At 35.9% G+C, this 24833-nt stretch overlaps 1 protein-coding gene across 1 annotated transcript in view; it reads left to right on the top strand.

Moving 5' to 3' along the window:
• si:ch211-186j3.6 overlaps positions 1–24833 on the top strand; it is a 435691-nt gene that overhangs the window by 399397 nt on the left and 11461 nt on the right. Inside the window, exons 30-31 of the mRNA XM_001920953.7 lie at positions 4333–4513; positions 7550–7794. Of these exons, the coding sequence (XP_001920988.3) occupies positions 4333–4513; positions 7550–7794 (426 nt within the window). The remainder of the gene's footprint in view (positions 1–4332; positions 4514–7549; positions 7795–24833) is intronic.

The following is a 24833-nucleotide window of genomic DNA, read 5'->3' as shown; positions in this document are numbered from 1 at the left end:
TAGGTTAGGGTGATACCACAGCTTCATATCACACTATTCTACATTAAAATTTACACTGGTAGCAAAATCTGATGTGTTGTATATTTATTTTTGGCAACATACAAGTAAAAAAAGAAAGAAAATGAAAATATCATTAGCTGTAAAAATGCATTCTAAAATAATTTCTACAATTATAAAATAAATGGCAAACACAAATAAGAATGACATATAAAGCCACATTTTAAATGCTCTAAACATCCCATTTGGTGGCCGAGAGAGCTTAACAGGCTGCAATTTAAAAAAACAACAACAAATTGAGAAAAGATCTTTATCTGTTTGACAGCACACATGCTGCAAATCTTCACAAAGCAAACACATTTAAAAAAATGTGCTGCATTTTCTCACAACGCGAACAATTTAGGAAAATGCTGCATTTTCGCACAATACTTTCAAAAGGCACAAAACACAACAGAAATGTTTCAAGTGGACCCTAAAGTATGACAGACTTTTTAGGTTAGTTATTTAGGATAGTAAAATACAAAAGACAAGGGAATCAGAATGTTAAAATAAACAAACAAAAAACTCACCTTTCAAAGATAACTTCACTGGGCAATAATCACAAGACAGCGGCGTCCATCATGTTTGTAGGTCCCCTTCAAACACTACTGTTGAGTTCCAATGTTTTTGCAAGTGTTGTGAGAAAATGCAGCACATTTTCGTAAATTTTTTGCGTTGTGAGAATGCAGCACGTTTAATACATTTTTTTGCATTTTGTGAAAAAAATGTGTTTGCGTTGTGAATATTTCCAGCACGTTTGCTTTCAAACAGATGAAGATCTTTTCTTAATTTGTTAATTTATTTTTTGTAATTGCATGTGTTTCCAATCCAATAATTGCAGTGATTTGCCATTTATTTATTTTTTGCTAATCTGTTATTGTGCTTCTCTTGTGTTCTAGAGTCCATGTAAAACATTATCTATGTATGTTTGTTTGACTGTATTAGTTTGATGATGACCATGCTCCATTGTCAGTCTGTAAAAAAATATTGAGAGGTTCCGATACGATCACAGATTATGTCCTAAATTATGCGAAAACGATATGAAAAACAGACCCCAATATACCCCACCAAACGCACTCCGCTCTAAACCACATCAAACATGCACCAAACACAAATCCCTGATTGTTAGTTTCCATTCCTCTCTGTCTCAGAGTTGATTAGCAGCCTATGAGCTCTGTCCAGAACTTCCCGCAATAGATGAATTGGTTACAATAAATGAAATGGAGTCAATATGTCAAAGTGTGCACGGAGAGCTGTGGACAATTCCAATAAACACTATAGCATGACATTTGGAGCTCACAGAACCGCTTCATCCCATAGCCAGAAATCCAATCACTGAGTTATATCAGAGCACTGTGAAGTAGACTGCCATTTTACCGCTAATCCAATTTAACTTCAGTGCGGGAGAAAGAAAAAAAAATACTTAGCCAGCATATGTGTACATCTGTACAGCTTTATCAGCTAATTCAGACTGCGGTTGCTCTATATGTCATGATCGTGCACTATTGTATTGGCGATAATGAAAAATTAATAGCAGCGTTTAATATATAATAGCCTCAAAGGCACCTTCAGTGTTGAAGTGTAGAGGAAGAATGAAACTGACAACTTGATCGAAAGGAGACAATGACATGTGGCATGAAAGAGAAGAAGTGGTGGGTTCGTCCCCTGTGTTCGGCGGTGCTGGTTAGCCTTCGGCAATACACTCTGTGTGTTTATTAAATGGACTGTAAAAGCACTTCTCCTAAAAGCTCAGATTATGAGTGGATCATGTTGAGCTCAGTTTGTCTATTTGTGAGTGAGTGTGTGCAAAAATAAGCAAGTGTATATTTTTATGTACAGCCATGGTCATGTTTATTGGATCACTTTGTAAATATGAGCAAATATGCTGTGTAAGTAAATCTGCTCTGTTTAATCTGTTTATGTTTTCATTCAAATGAACAAAAAATTAATTTTATTCAAACATTATTCTTTAATGGGGCGACAGGGTGGAGTTTGCTTGAGTATTTATGGGTGTTTCCCAGTACTGGGTTGCAGCTGGAAGGGAATCCGCTGTGTAAAACATATGCTGTATAAGTTGGCTGTTCATTCACACTTTAGCAACCCCTTATTATTAAAGGACTAAGCTGAAGGTAAATGAATGAATGAATGCTTTATCTGCTGTACATTCATCCCAGCTAGCGAAATTCATGTGGCTCAAAGCCGGCCCACACCAGACACTTAGATCTGGCCCACATACTAAATGGAATGATGGCTCAAGGGTGGTGCGCTCCTCTTTGTCAGATCTGGTCCACAAATAAGCCAAAGCAATACCACATATTAGCCAGAATTCAACCAAATGAACCAGAACTGACCCTATTCTGGGCCACAGTTTGCTTTTATTCTGGCCCAGATCCGGCCCACACCAGACACTTACATCTGGACCACATACTAAATGGAATGATGGTTCAAGGGTGGTGCGCTCCTCTTTGTCAGATCTGGGCCACAAATAAGCCAAAGCAATACCACGTATTAGCCAGAATTCAACCAAATGAACCAGAACTGACCCTATTCTGGGCCACAGTTTGCTTTTATTCTGGTCCAGATCTGGCCTATTACTTCTAATAATGGATTAAACATTGGTAAACATCAGTGAATTATATTATTTCATCACAGGTTGTGCCTCACTTCATTCTGTTTTTCTGTAATGAACAAACTTTTTAAGAAAAGTTCTTCAAAGTTACAGCAGCCCAAAAGAAAATTTATATTAAGAGGTTCAGGGCTATGAGCCTAACTAAAGCAAAGACTTTTCTCCATGATGGTGATTTTAGTCTATGTTGTCCACATATGTTTCAAGAGAACTGGGCCAAATTTGCCATATCTCCTCTGGGCTGCTTTAGACTCACAGCCACATTAGCCAGAGCTAACTGTCCCAAAAATTTGCCAAAAGTGGCCCACATTTGTTTTAGGATAACTGCGGGCCCCATTTGCCAAATCATCTCTGGCCCACTATAGGCTCAAATCCACATTAGCCATAGCTTACTGTGCCGAATATTTGCCAAAAGTGGCCCACATATGTTTTAAGATAACTGGGCCACATTTTCCATATCTTCTCTGGCCCACTATAGGCTCAAATCCACATTAGCCATAGCTTACTGTGCCGAATATTCGCCAAAAGTGGCCCACATATGTTTTAAGATAACTGGGCCACATTTTCCATATCTTCTCTGGGCCACTATTGGCTAACGGCTGCATTAGCCAGAGTTTAATGTGCGAAATATTTGCCAAACGTGGCCCACATTTACATTTTGCCATACGTGCCAAATCTTTGTCTTAATTGGCCCATTTATGAATTTGAATCTTTGGCCCCCCTTTGCCCTTGTACAGGTTTGCCACTTCAGGCACACATTTAATTTGTCTGGGCCGAAGGAATACCACCAGTGCTGCATAACTGATTAAAGTGGCCTACATGCGTATGCTTTCTAGAATGTATCCAACTTGTCATGCCAATTGACCCAGCCAAAACTCAAAACAGCAACCTTCTTGTTGTAAGTGCTAATCATTGAACCACAGTGTTACCCAGGTAAAGCATTGTTATTATATGAAGGTGTTGGCTCTGCCTGAAAGAGGATAGGTCTGTATTGCCTTTTTGCACAGTGAGGATGATAGCAAAACTACCAAGAGGTTACAGCTAGAGCTTTGCAGAAAGTAATAATTGAGGAGTCTTATGGTCGCAGCAAAATTAAAAATAAATAAAATAAAATAAAAAAATAAAAGAATCTTCTGCATTGATTCACAATCAAACTCCATAAAATTCAGTTGTAAGACACTACTGGACCTTTAAACAGAATGGATCCTGTGGTCAGATGAAACTGCAAACACACAGTATTGATTTATTGCACACAGGGAGAAACATGGACAAAACAACCTGGAAGATCTTGAGATATTGTCTGTATGGAAAAAACTTTGATTTCTTGACAGGTTTCATCCGACCTCAACAGGCAATTACAGTAGAACACATATTTACAAATACGATGGAGGTTGCAAAAGTATTGAATTAAAGGGGGCTAATATTTTTGACCAGCAACAATTGAGGAAACCATGTATTACATAAGGCCTCTATTTCTGTGATATTTAAGGGAATAGCAGAAAAAAATGATAAACTGCATATTTGCACAGCTATCTTTGTGCAAATTTACAAAGGGTGCCAATAATTTTGACCTGATTGTTTTGTCAGAGGAGGATTCACATTTTATGCTGTACTTTTGCTGAAATATGAAATATTTAGTGTTTTGTTTTGATTTTTTCTCATTGACGCAGGCTGCATGCGGGACCTGAGACTCAATGGTCGCTTTATTGCTCTTGACAGTCAGGCCAGAGATGGGGTGTCTGTGGTCAGTTCTCAGGGGGTTTCTCTGGGTTGTTTCTCTGACTCCTGCCGGAAGAACCTGTGCAGTCCGCCCTTCACCTGTGTGGACCTGTGGAGAGTACATGAATGCAGGTACACAAGCACACATACATAACCCTATTCATTGTATTGGAAAAAAATGTTTAGTAAAAAGGGAACAGTCATCATTTTTAATAAACTAAATGTAAATAAATTATATTAATATAAATATAAAATAAAATAAATTTAAATAAATAAATCAGGTTAAGAAATCGAGCTCTGGTACAAGGATTAAACTATAAAACCCATGAAATGTTTAAAAATGTAAATGGATTAATTACATTTTTGTTTTACTAACTAGACATTATTGCAGTTTTTAATATTTATTGTTAATGTAATTTTAATGTTTTAACCGGAAGAAACCCATGCAAACACGGGGAGAACATGACTCCACACAGAAATGCTAACTGACCCAGAAGGGGCTAGAACCAGTGACCTTGTTACTGTGAGGCAATTGTTCTACCAACTGCGCCACCTTGCTGCCCCATAATTGTTTTGTTTAAAATTTAAATCATTTAATGCAAGCAACTTGATGCCTTTATTTTAATTCACAGTAACAGTCACAGGCACACTCAGTAAGGGGACTCTATTAGCCAGTGCACTTTGGCCCCGGGGTTGTGTACAATATTTACTGTCTTATGTGACAGAGAGTGATGTGCTGCCGTGTAGCTGATTGTGTATTTGATTGCGTGTTGTTGTTTGTCTGCATGTATTGCGTCTGGCTTGTCGACAGGCTGCCCTATTCTGTCTCTTATCAGTTTGATAAGCACGCTCTGTGTCGGTCACATAGAGTGTGTATGTGTGTGTATGTGTGTGTATGTGTGCGTTTCCCTTGAGATTTTTAGAGAGAACGTCAAGAGTTTGAGTCACATATTCAGGCAAATTGTGAATTCGTTCAGCGCTCCGTCAGTTCTACACTGATCTCCTGGGCTAAGAAAAATTCAACGTGTGATCTCAAGCATATTTTATTCACACAGGGATTTAAATGTACCAGCTTCGCTGCAAGCAACTTTGCATTTACAAACATCATGTGGACGTTTTTATCTGAACCATTTTGATTTCGTTTTTAGCTATAGCCATAGAGGCTTCCTTGTTCCTGTTGACCAGTGTCTTCTGATTTCCACATCACTAGTGATGCTAAACAGTAAATTCAATATGTTGTAAGACATTTCTAAAAATAAATTAAATAAACTTTTTTTTGTTTGTTTTTAAGCTCAAAATACTATTATAGTTTTATATAAATTATTTGAATTGGCTATTTTATTTGATTTTTTTCTTCAGCAATATTCTTGTGAGTGCCATTTTAATTGTCAGTTGCTATTTTAAGCAACCAAAAACAGAAATGTGTACACATCCGAGATTCACTAAGGCAGGTGCTCAATCAAAAACAAACACAGTAGAAAAAGTCAAAAGAAAATCGCAATACACGCCATTTTAGCTCTCAGTTTCTTTTTTTTCTTTTTATTTTTTTATTGTAACAATGTATTGACCTACATGGTCTTCATCAAGTTAGTTGTTATTTTTAGACATTTCTTCACTAAACTAGAAGAAATCAAATGTAAATAATCAAATACAATTTGAAAAACACTTTCTCATTTCAGCTGTCTTGCTGTGATTGTCGTTTTAATTGTCACTTGTTGTTTTAAGACATTTCTAAACTGAACTAGAGAAAAACTAATGTAAATAAACTATTGAATAAATAAATGAATGAATAAACTAATAAATGAATAAAAAATTTAATGATTGAATAAATAAATAAATAAACAAACAAACAAACAAACAAATAAATGACTGAACGAATGTTTAGCTGTCTTGCCGTAAGTGTCATTTTAATTGTCAGTGGGTATTTTAAGACATTTCAAACCAAACCAGATAAAAATAAATGTAAAAAAAGAAAATTAATAATTGAATGAATGAATGAATGAATGAATGAATGAATGAATGAATGAATAAATAAATAAAAAGCACTTTGTCAATTCAGCTTTTTTGTCATGCCATTTTAATTTTTCAGTGGTTCTTTTAAGACATTTCTAAACTAAACTAGATGAAAACAAATATAAAAAACTAATGAATGAATAGATGAATAAATAAGTAGGTGAATGAATGAATGAATGAATGAATGAATGAATGAATGAATGAATGAACAAAAGCACTAAATTCTGCTGTTGTTAGTGTGAGTTTGATTGTCACTGGTTATTATAAGACATTTCTAAACAAAACAAGATGAAAATAAATGTAAAAAAGAAATATAAATAAATAAATAAAAATTAAAAAGCACTTTCTTAATTCAGCTGTTTTGCCTTTCTGTTTTAATTGTCAGTGGTTATTTTAAGACAATTCTAAACTACACTACATAAAAACAAGTGTAAATAAATGAATGAATAAATTACCAAAGAATCTAAGTTAATTATTTAAAAACCCGCTTTCTCAATTCAGCTGTCTTGCATTTATTCATTCATTTTCTTTTCGGCTTAGTCTCTTTATTAATCTGGGGTAACCACAGCAGAATGAAGCACCAACTTGTCCAGCATATGTTTTACGCAGCAGATGCCCTTCCAACCGCAACCTATCACTGGAAAACCCAAATAGCCTATCCAGTTCACCTGTACCGCATGTCTTTGGACTTGTGAGGGAAACCAGAGAACCCGGAGGAAACCCACGCAAACACGGGGAGAACATGCAAACTCCACACAAAAATGCCAACTTACCCAGCCAGGGCTCAAACCAGCAACCTTCTTGCTGTGAGGCGATTGTGTTACCCTTTGTGTCACCATGCTGCCCATGTCTTTCCATGAGTGTCATTTTAATTTGTCAGTGGTCATTTTAAGACATTTCTAAAATAAACTAGATCAAACAAATGTAAATGAATAAATACCATTTTAAAAACACCAAACTAATAGTAAATAGTTTCCAAGCAGATTTTTTCTTCTCTAATTAAAAACACCATATAAGAAAGTATATTTAATTCACTTTGCATGTAATTAAAGAAAATTCTACTCACCATAATGTTGTACCAAACTAGAATTACTTGATTTACAGTGTGTAAACAACAAGACCCACACAAAATAACTTTATCTCTTCCAATCACAGGTGTCCCACAGGTCACATGGTAAAGGTGAACTCCACTGGCAAATTCTGTGTTTACACAATGTGTGCCAGTCGTCCATGTCACAAGGGCACGTGTGTGGCACAGTCTCCATCCAAATTCACCTGCCACTGTCCAGAGGGCTACCGTGGCCGACACTGTGAGGTGACGCTGGCCATCTACAGGGACGATGTGGGACTCAGCTTCAGCTCACTCTTCGCCATATGCATCTGCTTCATGGCACTGCTAGGTATGTATTTCTTACATCTGCTTTTTTATAAAAAGTATGTCATTATGCTGTTAACCATTCATTGTTATTTACCTGACTTGAGCCAGAGTCAATAATCTACTTATCTATTTAGTGGCAAATATTTTTAGATAGATAGATTACATCATGGATGGATGGATGGATAGATGGATGGATGGATGGATAGATAGATAGATAGATAGATAGATAGATAGATAGATAGATAGATAGATAGATAGATAGATAGATAGATAGATAGATAGATAGATAGATAGATAGATAGATAGATAGATAGATAGATAGATAGATAGATAGATAGATAGATAGATAGATAGATAGATAGATAGATAGATAGATAGATAGATAGATAGATAGATAGATAGATACTGACAAACAGGCTTTAATGATAATATTTTAGGGACACATAACTTATGGTCATATAAAATTCCTAAAAAATAACATAATTTTGTGTTTTTAATGCAATGCATTTACGTTGTTTAAGGTATAAATAACATCTTATTTTACTTACCAAACATTGTTGCTCATGTCTGCTCCACCTTTCTGAAACTTTTAATTTTTTACAAAGATCAGCATTCTGAAAAGTGCTGTGTGCACTATTGGAAAGCCATCCACTGCAATGTGAATGGCCAGATGCCTCAAATGTGTGACACAAGTTTTACATCCTTATTACCTTATCAAGAGGCTGAATATGATCCAGAAAATGCAGATGACCTACAGTAGCTGATCGATCATCGTTTTCAGAGCAACTTAAGCATAGCGTAACAGATCGGTAATGTTTTATTTTACATAAGAAGGATCCAGGCAGGGGCAGCAATAGTATGCATCTTATTTGTTCTATACTGTAAAAATGCTGGGTCTCACAAAATTCTTCATGTTGTCCTAACACAAACTGATTAATTGTTTTTATAAATGTGAGTGGATTGAACGTACAACAGTTAAGTTATCCTTCAAAAAAAAAAATAAAATAAAATGTTTTTATAGTCTTCCCACTGACTTGATGGACTGATGTACATTTGTATTGGCGTGTTTGAACAATGTGTTTTTTATTTAGGTCTTAAAGATGAGTCCTAACTTTTTGAAAAGAATATATCTTTACATTTGAAACTTTATCCCTCCAAACTTCATAGATCTTATCAAAGGAGAACATTTACTGTAAATGTATATTATGTCCTCTTAAAATATAGTTAAATAGAAGCAAAAACCTCTTGGTGCAATCTAAAATGTTCTTCTAAAATGAACAATTGTCTCAGGCTCCTTTATGTAGGCTTCATAATTTCACCTTTAAGGCGATGAAAAAAATGATTTTCATCCCCTTTTAAAGTGAAATAACTGAACATAAACATACACTACTTGACACAAGTCTTGTTGTTGATTCCAGTTGTAAGAGCAACAAATAATAACTTGACTTTTAGTTAATAATTTGGAAAAGTGGCAGAAGAAGGATTTTTCCAATGAATCATCTGTTGAACCGCATCTCCCAATCATACTGCAGAAGACCTATTGGAACCTGCATGGACCCAAGATTCTCATAGATATCAGTCAAGTTTGGTGAAGGAAAAATCGTGGTTTGGGGTTACATTCAGTATGGGGGCATGCGAGAGATCTGCAGAGTGGATGGCAACATCAACAGCCTGAGGTATCAAGACATTTGTGCTGCCCATTACATTACAAACCACAGGAGAGAACAAATTCTTCAGCAGGATAGCGCTCCTTCTCATACCTCAGCCTCCACATCAAAGTTCCTGAAAGCAAAGAAAGATAAGGTGCTCCAGGATTGACCAGCCCAGTAACCAAACATGAACATTATTGAGCATGTCTGGGGTAAGATGAAGGAGGAGGCTTTGAAGATAAATCCAAATAATCTTGATGAACTCTGAGAGTCCTGCAAAAACGCTTTCTTTGCCATTGCAAATGACTTTATTAATACGTTATTTGAGTCATTGCAGAGATGTATGGATGCAGTCCTCCAAGCTCATGGGAGTCATACACAATATTAATTATTTTTCCACTGCACCATGACTTTATTTTTTATACTGGCCATTATTTATGTTAAGTGACAAGACTTTTGTCTAAGCAAAGTCAGACCTTACTGTCCTAATTAAATAATTAAAAATTAAGGCTTGTTCTTATTTTATTTTGGTAAAATAAATGTAATCTAGAGGCCTTCGCCTTTTATGTAAGCCACTTCTCATACCAAATTGATCAACTAGAAGTCAAGTTATGGTTTGTTGTTCCTAAAACTTCGATAGGCGACAAAACTTTTATCAGTAGTGTAGAAGACTGAAAAAAAATGCTTATTTTAGAAGAAAATTTCAGACGGCACTTAGAGGCTTTTGCATCTGAACTGTTCATTGTTAGTCCCATTATGATGAATTTAGCAGACAATCCCACCCTGCTTGGACCTTGTTTGCCATTTTTGCTTATTCTTGTCCTGTGAATACACTTAGCCTGTATTCACTGATGTGTGATAATTATTATTTTCATAACACAGATGCTTTATTGGTGTTGCTATGATGAATGCGAGTTAAGTTGCATTTAGAATAACCTAATCAAAGTCACTACTGGTGAACTTTACAGTTTTAATGAGCAATTCAATATGAAAGGGACAGTTAATTAGCTCATTTTGTTTAACGACGATGTCTCGCACAGTCAACACACCAAATGCTGCTTTACTGCAAAGTATTGTTTTTCAGCACAAGGCTAAAAGGAATGGATCAGCTGAGTGTTTGCCACATAAATATTAACCGCACTGTTCCTCCTCTACTGAACCTCATGTATTTTTTAAAACTTATTTTGATGGTTGGTACTTTAGTATTCCTGCATTGCGATTATTAATATGTATTTATTCAAATGACTTTTCCCATGTAGTCGCTGTATTTGTGTTGTATTTCTCACATATGCCAGGCGTTCTATCAATCACGTTCCCTTGTGCTGTATTTTACTGGCATTGTCTGGCAGGAGTAAAGAACGGCGGCCTGCATAATCAATGATCATGATCGCCGTTCCGACGTCCTCATCGGACTGCATGGCTGCGCTCACGAGGCCAAAGGGAACCAAACAATCTCTTTCCTCCTCTCGCAGTTTCGTTCCATTATAGATTTGACATGACCTTATTCATTCTCAGCTCCAGTTGCTTTTTAAAGTGTTAATTACTTGATTTGTAGGCACACATTGTGCTGTTTACTCAAGCCGGGCAGGAAATTGAGATCAATGCACTAGGGTTTTGGGCAGAATTTCAATGGTCCCGACCGTCCTCAACTGAATTTAAGTAGCCTGTAAGGTTTTTATCCCCCCTTCCTCCTCATTGTTTTTCTGCATTCTATCCTGTCGGTTTGGAACGATTCCAAATTGAGACGAACAGCGAGAAATATGGTTCAAGCTCTATCTACCATATGAAAGGCTCCAATATAGCTAAGAAGATTTTTTTTTTTTTTATGTGCTGTAAGACGTTTAATAGGTTTAGCTCACCGTGCTAACACTACGCCTCCGTCTAAACATACAGGCCTCACTCTTTCTTTCTAAAATACATCCCTCCCCTGCTTACTAACACACCGGTACAGGAGCCGCGAAAAGGGAAAAGGTCCATCCGTTAAACTAAAGGAGCAAATAATAGGAAAATGTGCTGAGATGACTGTGAACAGGAGGAGAGGGATTTGGATTGCTCTTCTGGGTGCTGTTTTTGAGAGGCTTTTGACATGTCTGTATAAGAAATTACCTCAGAAGACTGAAAAAAAAATCTTATTTTTCTCACCCCGGTATACATCTTTGCCTTGTAGACAGTGCAGCTAAATTTGTCCGTTTACCTTTCAGTGCTTTATACTGTTCATGCACTCTGCATTTGGAAACTGTGTTCAACTCCTGAGAAAAATGCAGATGGGGACCAAGGTTATTTTAGTAAATGACAATTAAAACTAGTTGAAAAACAACTCAAGTTAAACTTAAAAAATCACAATAAATGAAAAAACTAAAACTAACATTAGTCACTGAAACAAAAGTAATAATTAGCAAAAAAGAATAATTATCTTCAGAAATAATAAGCACTCATTCGGTGGTGGAAAATCTGACTGCAGTTGTTTAGTGAAGTGCCTGTAGATGCGCTTTTATAAGCAAACACATTTTCTTCAATTGACAAAAAATGTAACTACACATGTTTAACTGCATACACATTCTTTAATATGAATAACCTAAGCTGCGTCCCAAATAGCACACTATACACTATGTAATCATACATTTACACACTCAACAGCATAGGATATGAGTATAGTATCATCCCAAATGGAACTCTAGCATTTTTTTTTTACTGAGCAGAAATTCAAACCGTTTCCCTGATGACGTTTGACGGTTGTCAAATTAGTCAAATAAATGACCAAATTACCAAATAATATCTGCCATGAGAATAACCGTATTCACCATTGGGAGGCGGTATAATCAATCATAGGAAAAGTTTGCCTTCACTATCCAAAATAAAGTAATCCAACATCAGTGCCCAAAAGCTCCACTCCTTCCACTGCATGAGCAAAGCAGCGGCTGTTGAGTGTGAAGTGTGCTTCAATCCACACTTCCACGCATCATTTGGGTATTTAAAGTGCACTTACTATCATTAAATTTATCAGTGTGAACGCACTTAAATACTATTTATACTATTAAATGGTGTAAAATAGTGTAGAGGTATTTGATTTGGGATGCACCTTTTGTCTTCAAAATTCTACATAACTTTTACTTTTATTTGTTTAAGTAGCATGTGTGTGTGTTTGTGTTCAGTGTTTGGTCAAAGATAGATTTTATTTTTATTAAAGGTTTGAAAAAGTATTGTCTGGACATTTTCAGTTAACTCTGTTAAACTGGATATACTAAAACTGAAACAGAATTTATAAAACTAAAAAAAATAATTAGAAAATAAAGGTTTGCAGCATTTTTTTTTTTACTTAATGGAAATAAAAAGTCATTTAAAACTGGAAAACTATATTAAACTTTGGAGAGAAGTTTTACTTACAATTACAAAAAAAAAAAAAAAACATGACGTATGGAAGCAAAATGAACAGTGCACTTTCAGTCAGTTTACTTTTTGATTTTATTTTTGATTTTTTTTTTAAATCTACTGGACACAATTCAAAGCCAAACTCAAAATAGCTTGTATCCATCTGGCAAGCGATGATATAAAGTGCAAATAAATTCAATGAAGGTTAAGCAAGTAAAATGAATGGAAAAGCAGCCAAGTTAATAAGTCGGTCATTTGAATTTTTCCTAACTGACTATGGGATTGTAGGTTGTGTGCACACATCAAGCCATTGAGTTTTGTGTCCAGTAGAGTTAAAAAATAAATGCAGTTTGGTCAAGTCTAATGCCAACAAACAAGTTGGATATTATACAGTATTTGTTGGTGAAAAAATTACTGTTGTGTTTACACTGCCCCATCTGCATTGTTTATTCCTGCCTTTTAAATTCATTACATTATATAAACTTCAGAAGAGAAGTAATTTGCTGACTCTGCATTTGGGGTTGATCTCATGTCTACTCTGCGTTTCATCATCAGATGTGAGCGCACATTTTTCAAGATGAGATAGTGATGTTCAAGATCTGCTGCACACCAAATCCTATGCCATAGCCATTCTATTAAATGAGTCAAAACCTGTCACAAGCACAAGCTGACACTTGTTTTACTGTGCTGTTTTTTTTTTTTTTTTTTTTTTTTTTTTTTTTTTTTTTTTTTTTTGCTAAGCGGAGGAAGTAAACTAATGTCTTTTATTTCTTTGAAAAAAAAAGGACTGCAAGGGGAAAGAACAGAAAATGGAATCGCTGTCAGACCAAACATTGTTAGTCCAATTACCCTTCTCAGCAGTTTGAGCAGTTTTCCTCTGTTCTTAACTTGGATGTTTACTGTGCATTAAAGTAATTTAATGAATACCATAACTTTAAACCTATGACACTTCCTTGAACCAGTGCATCATAAAGGGGAATTTGGGCTTGAGCAAGCGGCCCTGAGCAGCTGAGTGAGCGGAGTGGAATCTTTTGAAAGGCAGTCTTTGCTTCATTGGAAAACCACTGCAACTGTATGCTCCCACTCTTCCACTCCACTTACATGTTGTAGAGCGGATCAGAAAATCAAAAAGAACAAGGTTTGCTTAGTGTCCAGATACACTTAGTGTCTTGCTATAAAAAAGAAAAGAAAAAGCAAATACGAACAAACAAACGTAATTCCAAACAGAAGTAAAGAAGCTGAAACTAGGTTAAACTTGCCTACTTTATTAACTGGTTTGCTTAAACTAGGGATGTCCAAAGTCGGTTCTGGAGGGCCAGTGTCTTGGAGTTTATCTCCAACGTGCTTCAACACACCTGCCAGGAAGTTTCTAGTATATCTAGTAAGAGCTTGATTAGCTGGTTCAGGTGTGTTTGATTAGGGTTGGAGCTAAACTCTCCTGGACACCGGCCCTCCAGGACTGAGTGTGGACACCCCTGGCTTAAACTGCTTATTCACACAAAACTGAGAATTATGCTATTAATTACTCACCCTCGTGTCATTCCAAACCCCTGAGAGCTTACATTTTTGTCTTCGGAACACAAATGAATATATTTTTGGTGAAATCTGAGAGCTTTCTGTGCACAATAAACTAAAATAATGATTTATTCAGCAGTTTCTTCTTCTCAGTGTCAGTATAGGTTGCGCATTCATGAGTTGTGTTGGTGCACAGTGATCATGAATGTGCACTCTACTGACACCGAGGAGAAGAAACTGCTGAATAAAGTTTTTTTTTTTTTTTTTTTTTTGCTTTAAGTGCACACTGAATTGTTATTTTAGCTTGACAATTTACTTAAACCACTGAAGGCATTTTGAGGATGTTTTTAATACCTCTGGTCTTTGAATGAGTTGGTATCCTTTGTATTTATGGAGAATAAAGGAGCTCTCTGATGCAATTAATGTATGTTCTGAAAACAAAGGTCTTAGGGGTTTGGAATGACAAAAGGGTGAGCAATCAGAATGTTCCAGATTTGTGTGAACCAACTCTTTAACTCCAAAACAAGCGTAACTTGATGTAAACTTACGAAATTGCCAATCGTATTGACTTTTTTTGTCGTAATATTTCTTTAAGCAAAAATATCAGATATAGAATACTCAACTGAACTTTCTTTTGATCTGCGTTGTGTTGGATTAATAATGAGAGAACACAATTTTGAGTCTGCACAGAGAATGTTATTATTTGTATGCTGTTCGCCAGCTTCAGCTTGCACAATTAAATGTACACCATACACTCTTCAGTAAGGATAAGTAAGGAGACTTATAGTCTCTATAAGTAAGGATAGTCGATATAGAAAATAATTGTAAAAAATAATTCCTTACACCTTACACAAAAACTAGCATATGCAACGCGTGACAACCTTTATATTACATTGTTAAAATAAAATGTGATAAATGCATAACTGCACAGAGAATGTTATTATTTTTTGACAGATCACCAGCCTCAGCTCGCACCATTACACTGTACACTGTCAACAAAAATACACATTAATTATAACATACTACAATATAACAATTGTTTTTTACATCAGTAAATAAAACAAGTGATTGAAATCAAATTTAAATATTATGTATTTGTGTGTGTGTATTTTTTTTTACGACCAATACTAACTTGCCTGTAACAGGTTCAGGGGTAATTTTAGGGATAATACAGTAGTTGTTACACAGTTTATGTAATGACTATATACAGATGTCACTACTTCAATTTGTTCCCTTTGCCACCGTTCATACCGCTGTGGCAGCGGTAGTTGGTGCGCCAGCAGCTTTTGACAGCTGGGTGGCGCTTTAACCACAGATTTTCTGCTTTGCCTTGTCACAATACTAGATAGACGGTTCTGTATGTGTACCTTATGTGATATTATGTGTTCAATTAAAATATATATTTTTGTTTTAGTTTTCTTTGTTTTAGAAAAGATAGAATACATGTTGAGAAGTATAGCCCTAGGCTGCAAAAAGAAAATATAAGAATTAAGTTTTTTAGCCTTTATAGTGCCCTTTTAAATTGCGTTGGGGTGAAAAGAATGTTTCGATTTCTTTGACCATCATGGCGATGTTATTACCTCAAATCTTAAACATGTGCACATATGAAAACCGCGGCACAGCATACACTACAAAATGATATTAAGATTATCGTGCCGGTGGAGCACATCACCTGATTGTTATATAACTTATTTTATCAGTAGGCTATTTATTATTTATTACAGGCTATGTTACAAATATTTGACCAACTGCCACTACATGTAAAACACTCTCATGCACTCAGAACTGGTGGCAGTTATGAATTAAATAAATGGGCATATCTACACCCATATCTATCTAATATATTCATAATGCCGGGATGCATGGTGTTTTGACTGGATATCTTGGTCAAAAGCAAATCTGTTACCTGTTGCACAGCATAGGCTAGCCCAGGTGTGGGCAATCTTGATCCTGGAGGGCCAGTGTCCTGCATAGTTTAGCTCCAACCCTATTCAAACATACCTCCCTATAGAGTTCAAGTGATCTTGAAGACACTGATTAGTTTGTTCAGGTGTGTTTGACTAGTGTTGGAACAAAACTCTGCAGGGACACTGGCCCACGAGGATCAAGTTTGCCCATTCCTGGGCTAGCCTATAGTGTGGAATAATATAAATCACAACCTGGAGTGCATTTCCCAAAACCATCGTTAGCCAACTAAGGTCGCAAGTTCAGTCGTTACAAAAATAGTTAGTTGATTTTTGTTGTTTCCCAAAACCATCATTTCAACCAACATTGCCAAACTGTGTCACAAATTTGTGCACTTGCAACTACACCTCTGGAGCTGTAAAAACATAGTTCCTGGCTGTGTTCTATTTCCACTTATCCCCCTATGACCTATTAATTTAGAACATTCTAACATTTAAACTTGGAATTATTAAAAATAAAAAGCATTAAAGTGATCAATCTTAGGTGCTAGTATGTAGTAGGTGTGTGAAACAGGGCTGTAAAATAAAGTGCTTTTGAATTTGTTGTACCTGCATAAAATGAAACAAATTGGTTTAATAATAATAGTAATAATAATAACAATAATAATAATAATAATAATAATAAAATAAAACTTGCATTGCAAAACTGTTTTTAAATAATCGCATGCAGATTTTCAGAGGCAATTAACTCAAAGTATGATTCTGTGATGATCCATAATTCAGTGCAAAATGCTGTCCAGAGAACCCACTGCAGAGAGACCTCACTTGTCCTCTTGTTACACCTGAATTGTCAAGTATCCTTTTACAGCAAAGCAGATATGCAGATTTGACATTCACACAGTGTAGATGCTCACCTGCGGGATTAACCACCCATCATAGCTTCAAAAGATGGACTTGAATGATTATGGTTTATAGTGCTCTTTGACAATCTCTCTATGTGACTCTCGTGGGATTCTTTTTTATGTCTGTGTGAAAAGTTTCTCTCAGTTAAGAGACTCTCAGTAAAGTGCCAACATCTTTTTTTCTATCTTTTTTTTTCAGTGCATTTTGCTGAAATCAGATTTAAATAAATGCCTTAAAAGTATATGTATATCTTAGAATATTTTAAATCAAGACTTCCACTTCTTCATTCCTACAGTCCTTAATCATTTAAAAACAGTGTATTTTTTACTTCCATAAAAGAACCTATATTTCCATTGCACATTGTCATTTTGTGTGCAAAAGCACAGAGATCGGACATAATACAGCATGAACTTTATGCATGATTTAATAAAGCATTTGTAGGCCATGCAGATATTCTGTCAAATAATAATCACCGTGTGTTTTTTTGTTCTTCTTCACAGCAAAGGATAATGATTTCTCATTAGTATTTTAACCACAGTTTGAAGAAAAGTCATAATGTGAGCCATTTGTTTAATTAGCCACCTAATGAATCCGACTGTCATGTTTTAATGTAAGAAAAGTGTTGCGTCTTAAAATACAGAGTGCAATTTATTAACCCAAATTACCTCCAGTACCATCAAATTACTCTCAGTAAATTGATTGCTATGACCTCGCATTATGTGTTTGTCATTTTGCATTTGAAATTACAGTCCGGTATTATGACTGGAAACAAGACTAATTTCCCTTCTGAACTGACGTGTGCAGAGATTTGCGCTGTTCTGAATTCTAAACCAAACGCAACTGTTTAAGATGGGGATGAGCGATGTCAACATTTCATCAGCTGTAATTGCTTTACTTTCAACTAATGATGCTCTATTTCCTGTGTCAACTCCTAAAACTAAAAGTCACTGAAAGTTGTTGTACATTTAAAGTATATTATGGTTTAGGTCACTCTTTTTTTGATGGACCCATTTGGATATTCTTGATTATAACCTTGCAACTACATGTAAAATATCAGTCATTAGAGTATGCTAAATATCTGAGTCCACTTTAGACCGGAAGACCCACACCTCACTGACAAAGGTCCAGAATTTGTCTTATTCATAATCTCATTTGTCCTATTTTGGCCGCTATGCCATTAAAAATAGTGAAAATAACCCATTAGATCTTCTGTTGGCTCTTGTGGCTAATCAGCTAATCAGTTTTGATCAATGCAAGTAACTATTTTTCATGAGTCCAACATCCAGCTGTCCAAGAAAACACACAATCTGACATAAGAAAAATCATCTTTCCTTATTGACCTACGGTATTGTTTTAAATAGAGAAAACATTTTACAAGTAACTAAATCTTGGAACTTATTTTTGAAATAAAAAAATGACCAATAAAAAGGTGTGAAGCACCAAAAGTAGCCTGTTTTAAAATGAATTTAAATACTAATTTGGCTAATGTTGTCATTGATGTATATTCAAATATACAGATTTTTTTTCAAGAGATGCTAGAAAATTCGTTAAGCTCTACAATAGTATCATTGTTTAAATATTTATTATTCAAATAAATTATGACTGAAAATGCTAACTGAGGACAGTTGAATGTGCTGCTATTTGCCTAATAAATGGACCAATAGGTAACAGTTTTTATTGAAAACATTAACATATTCCTATTTTTTTATACTGATATAATATGTATTTTGATTAATAAGCATTTATTCATATTGCTTTGTTCTAAATCTTGGTTATCTAAAAGTGTGGTTATGATAACCCCCGAGCAAGCAGATCCAGCTAAAAATAGTGCTTAAAATGTCACTAAAATGCAGTATTTACATCTTATAATAAAAAAAAAATTGAGGCAAATAACTCCAGAAAGGTCCAAAAAGAACCATCCTTTTCAGCAGGCTGGCTACAGGCCTGTAGTCATTAGGTGTTAGATAGAATTAGAGATGTAAGATCATGTATAATATGTACTTTATACGTACCAATAAACAGTCAATTTCAAAAAAAGCAAAATAATAATAATAATAATAAATTACTTACAATTTGCTCACCCTTCACTTTTTCCAAAGCAGTTTGACTTTCTTTCTTTTGTTGGACACAAGATATGTTAAGGAAAACTGAAAACCTGTAACCATCAACTTCCATATAGGAAAAACAAATACTATTTAAGTCAATGGATACATGTTTCTAACTTTCTTCAAAATATATATATTTTTTGGTTTTATCTATTCATTCTTTAATTTTCTTTTCGGCTTAGTCCCTTTATTTATCAGGGATCGCCACAGCAGAATGAACTGCCAACTTATCCAGGATATGTTTTACCCAGCGGATACCCTTTCAGCCGCAACCCAACACTGGGAAACACCCATACACTCTTGCATAAACTACGGCCAATTTAGCTCACCCACTTCACCTATATGTATTAGGACTGGGGAAAACTACAGCACCCAGAGGAAACCTGCATGAACACAGGGAGAACATGCAAACTCCACACAGAAATGCCAACTGACCCAGTCCAGGCCCCAACTAGCAACCTTGCTGTCAGGCGTTAAGTGTGAGAATTAGTCCTTAAACTAAATTGTTATCTGACTTTTCTTTCTTTATAGAAAGAAAACTGCATACTTGTAAAAAAAAAAAAAAAAAAAAAAAAAAAAAAACAATGTTACCAGATCTATTCTCTTCATGGATATTTGCTCTAAGCTTCTTGCTGAAGAAATAAAATGCCGCACAGAGGACAGACATACAAAGCCATTTGTTTTCACTTTACTAGTTGAGAAATAACTGGAGTAGTCATGTAGTAAAAGTTATTAAAAACAAGTATGCAGCCATCTTTACAATTTTGTCTTAGAACTTATTAAAATATTTATATGGCTAAACTGTTGAAAATTTATAATTAGCAGATGAAGTGGATTTACTAATTGTAGAGTTAATAAAAATGCATGTCACAATATTTTTACTGGATGACAACTTTTATCAGTACATGTGGACACTTAAAACAATTGCTTTATTGATAAATCCATACAATTTTATGCAATCAAAGGCAATTTTATAATCTAATAGATTTTCTCATTTTCCTTAGGCTAATTTCCTTATTTATCAGGGAATGATCGCCACAGTAGAATAAACCACCAACTATTCCCTATACACACGCATTCACACACACACACACACACACACACACACACACACACACACACACACACACACACACACACACACACTCATACACTACGGCCAATTTTGTTTATCCAATTCACCTATAATGCATGTCTTAGGACTGTGGGGGAAATCGGAGCATCCAGAGGAAACTTTTGCGAACACAGGGAGAACAAGCAAACTCCACACAGATATGTCAACTGACCTTTGGAACTCGAACCAGCAAACGTCTTGCTTTTAGGTTTTGGACTATTGTTCTTTTGTAGACTTCTTTTAGATTTTCACTAACAGACCGAGTATTGACTTGTTTTAGCTAAGACATCTAAGTTTGAGGATCTGTTAGACATCTCTATAAACCCACACATGCACGCACACACACACACACACACACACACACACACACACACACACACACACACACACACACACACACACACACACACACACACACACACACACACACACACACACATATGCTGGGTTGTCATATGGTTGCCATAGTTATTGGGACAGGACACAAACATGGTTTGGAAGATGAATTTACTGTTTGATGTAGCCACTCATTAGGTCCAGTTATTTCTCAACACCGTTTTGAGAAATGCAGCCAGATGTGTTCAGCTGCAGTGTGGAGGTGGATAGAGTTAAGAAAAAAGTCTTTTAAACTTTAGATTTTGCTTTTGCTTTTTTCCACTACAATTTAATAATGCAATTTACTAATAGACAAGAAATGAGCACATGTTTTACATGGTTTTGTAAGTTCACTGTGCTTTACAAATACACATATATCTATTGATTGTGGCCAGTTATTGCACAAATAAATCCACAGCAGTTTGTATTTTTACTCTGCAGTGAAATATATATGAACATGCTGTTGCGTCTTTTAAAAAAAACTTCAAAGGCTTATTTAGCTGTGTTTAGTTGAGCCGTTTGATCAGTTCTATCAAAGAGCTGAATGAAGGGTTACACTAATGAAGTCAATGAATCATGACTGTGTCCAAGACTTGCAGAAACTTTTGATCTGCAAACACGTTTCTCCCTTACGTGTGATCCCAGAGTTGTAAGAATTCTTCAAAAAATAAAAAATAAAAACACTTCAGATTTATAATGATTTTTAAAAATAAGATTTATTTTTAATTTGCTCTCACAGATATGAATGATTTGCTACACAACTCATTGTAAAGTCTCAGAAAAAGTAGCATTTGTTTCACAATCCTTTAACTCAGAACAACACATTACTGCAGCTGCTTTAAGGCAATATTTAAAGGTGCAGTATGTAAAGGCCAGCTCACTACAATTTTTTTATTATTATTATTTTAATAATCCTGAACGATCACTGGGTGACACATTGTTATAATATGCTGAGAGTATTATGCAAAAAAAAAAAAAAAAAAAATATATATATATATATATATATATATATATATATATATATATATATATATATATATATATATATATATATATATATATATATATATATACTATGTAATCAATATAACTTACAACAACAAAAAAGTCTGTACTGCATTGGATGTCATTCCCTCGCTGTAAATGCTAGTGCTTGTGTATTTTTCTGCAACCTCGCTGTGTGCGCATTTTGAATGCTTACAAACATGTCTATTGAGGAAATAAACCTCACGTTGTAGAGTTGAGTTTGTGATTTAGTGAAGCGGTTAGGGATGATCAAAATAATATAAACCAGTAATAAATAAACCAATAGCCAAAAGTGTGCGTTTTTAACCAGTTAATAGTATCAGTTAAACGATTAAAAAATATTATTTTATATATTTTTAAAGTAGGTGTCACAGTGGCGCAGTGGGTAGCACGATCGCCTCACAGCAAAAAGACCGCTGGTTCAACCCTCAGCTGAGTCAGTTGGCATTTCTGTGTGGAATATGCATATTCTCCCTGTGTTCATGTGGGTTTCCTCCAGGTGCTCTAGTTTCCCCCACAAGTCCAAAGACATGCGCTATAGGTGAATTGGTTAAGCGAACTTACCCATAGAGTACAGTATGTGTGTGAATGAGAATGTATAGGTGTTTCCCAGTGATGGGTTGAGCTGGAAGGGTATCCACTGTGTAAAACATATGCTGTATACATTTTTGTATACTGGCGACCCCTCATTAATATAGGGACTAAAATTAAATGAATGAATGAATATTTTTAAAGTTTGGCTGCATAAGAGGCCAATTACAGCGAATGCACTTTTTGGTTTGAGAGGGGCAGCTTTTGAACGGTTTGCTAAAGGTTGCGAGTGTTTTGCACGCTGCTTATGTGCCTCATGTTTTTGCCATTAAACGCTGTGTGCTTGCACTTGAAATAAAAGTCAATTCTAAGGGGAAAAAGCCGTTATGTCAGTCATGTCTTTTCATTCTTCAATCAAATGAAAGCAGAGGTGGGGTTTCTGTTTAGAGAGACAGCATTGTTTGTGTTGTCAAGACGACTATGGAGAACATCTAAAGATGGAGGAGAGACTAGTGGTCACTGTTTCAAGTTAATAATAACAACATCGACAGCATCACTCACGCACGATACACAGCTGATTCAGTCGTTTCCTATGGCATTGTGCTTCTTTTTTTCTTGTCAACAAAAAAACGCTGTGTGGTGCGCCATGCGTTTTAAGAATGGAAAAATCATGTTTGGTTGTGATCAGCCACAAAACAGAGCGGAGTCTGGATGCAGACCTGGTGCAGTGCAATCTGGGCTGCATCCAATGCTTTTTAATGGGTTCATCTAACCTCATCCCTAACCCTACCCCTAACATTGACGTCACTAGCTCCATTTGAGTGCATTGTGTCTGACATAGCATTGCTGAGTGATGCAATCTCAGCTTGCATCATAAAGGCTGCATCCAGATACTGTTGACAAAAAATGCAACACATATTTGTTAACTCGCAGGACGGGAACAGGTACAACCACATGTGCCTACAGACATATTTTGCCATGTCGAACTAGATAAAAGAATGATATTGCTGGTCACAGTTTGACAGACGAGTTGATGCCAAACCAGCGCTGATGCTGATCGCCTCTGTCCTGGATCTGCATCAAAACTCAACAAATAGGCTGTTGACGATTTAGTGTACATCCAACAAACCAATCTTTTTTCTACTTGGAAATTTACAGTTATTAATAGTTCTTATAAAATATTCATTTTTAAAATAGCCGACAAATCCTAATCTACGAATCAAACAAATCCAATGATTTTCTTCATTTTTGCGTAATAAAAACTCCTCACCAAACTGAGGTTTTCATTTTACAGCTCATAAAACATGTAAGCGATATCATATGCAAACAACAAAAAAACAACATTTGCCAGGTCTCAAAACGTCTCTGAAAAGACAAATGCTTTGAATCGCTTTAGTTACATGACTTGGTGTTTCGAAACACTTTAGACCAGGGGTGTCCACACTCGGTCCTGGAGAGTTTAGCTCCAACCCTAATCAAACACACCTGAACCAGCTAATCAAGGTCTTAATAGGTATACTAGAAACTTCTAGGTAGGTGTGTTGAAGCAAGTTGAAGCTAAAGTCAGCAAGACACGGGCCCTCCATGACCGACTTTGGACACCTCGGCTTTAGTCACTAGTCCTTGATCTTTCGAATCATTCTTCGTTGCAGTGTTTCGAAACACTTGCCCCTTAGGATCTAAAAACTGTGTCAAAATGTTTCACATCAGCCATCCCTACCCTATTTTCTATTTAAATGTAGCGGCACACAATAGAGGAATTATTTTACATAATAAAAGGAGATTTTGTCTTAACCAATGCCTAAAATTTCTATTTTAGAAATGGCTTCTATATTTCAAGAGTTCACACTTAGCTGATGATTGATTATAAGCAAGTTTGGCATGCTGTCCCGGGAGAGAGCCCTGAGCTCGAAGGTTCTTGAGCCCTCGGCTCCCTCCCGTTTGGAGGTAGAGAGGGGAGCCTCGAGCTCAGGTAGATCTCGACAACTCCCCTTTTATAATAGCTAAAGATTAAGATTGAAGGCTATTAAAAGATATGCTGCATTATTAGATTACCTGTATTGAAATTTAGATTTAACGATTAACTTGTTGTACATGTTTTTGGAATGTGGGAGGAAACCGGAGAACCCGGGGAAAACCCACGCAAGCACGGGAAGAACATGCAAACTACACACAGAAACGACCACCGGCCTGTTAAGGAACTAGAACCGGTGACGTTCTTGCTGTGAGGCGACAGTGCTAGTCACTGAGCCACCGTGCTGCCCTATGGAGGGAAAGGTGAAAAGGTAGGGGTGGAAGGGGGGATTCTTCAAATAGAAGATGACTGTAGTGAGAAAACCCTGGCTCTTTATAGTGGTTAGGAATGGCCTGATTGGTGGATCAAGCATGCTAATGCAGAACCAGCCATGTTCAATCATAATCACGTGCTCCTCTCGAAATTAGTTTATGAATAAACTTCACCTATTGAGGTGTACAACAATGTGCTTTACTCAGAGTTAAAAGAACCAAAACAGAGGCATAACTTACATTTTCAAAGCAGAATATCTGACTTCAGCATCGTTTTTCAGATT

The sequence above is a fragment of the Danio rerio genome, chromosome 7 (genome assembly GCF_049306965.1).
Source record: "Danio rerio strain Tuebingen ecotype United States chromosome 7, GRCz12tu, whole genome shotgun sequence".
NCBI lineage: Eukaryota > Metazoa > Chordata > Actinopteri > Cypriniformes > Danionidae > Danio > Danio rerio.
Note: the sequence above shows the minus strand (reverse complement) of the source record. Positions and strands in the feature narration are given on the sequence as shown.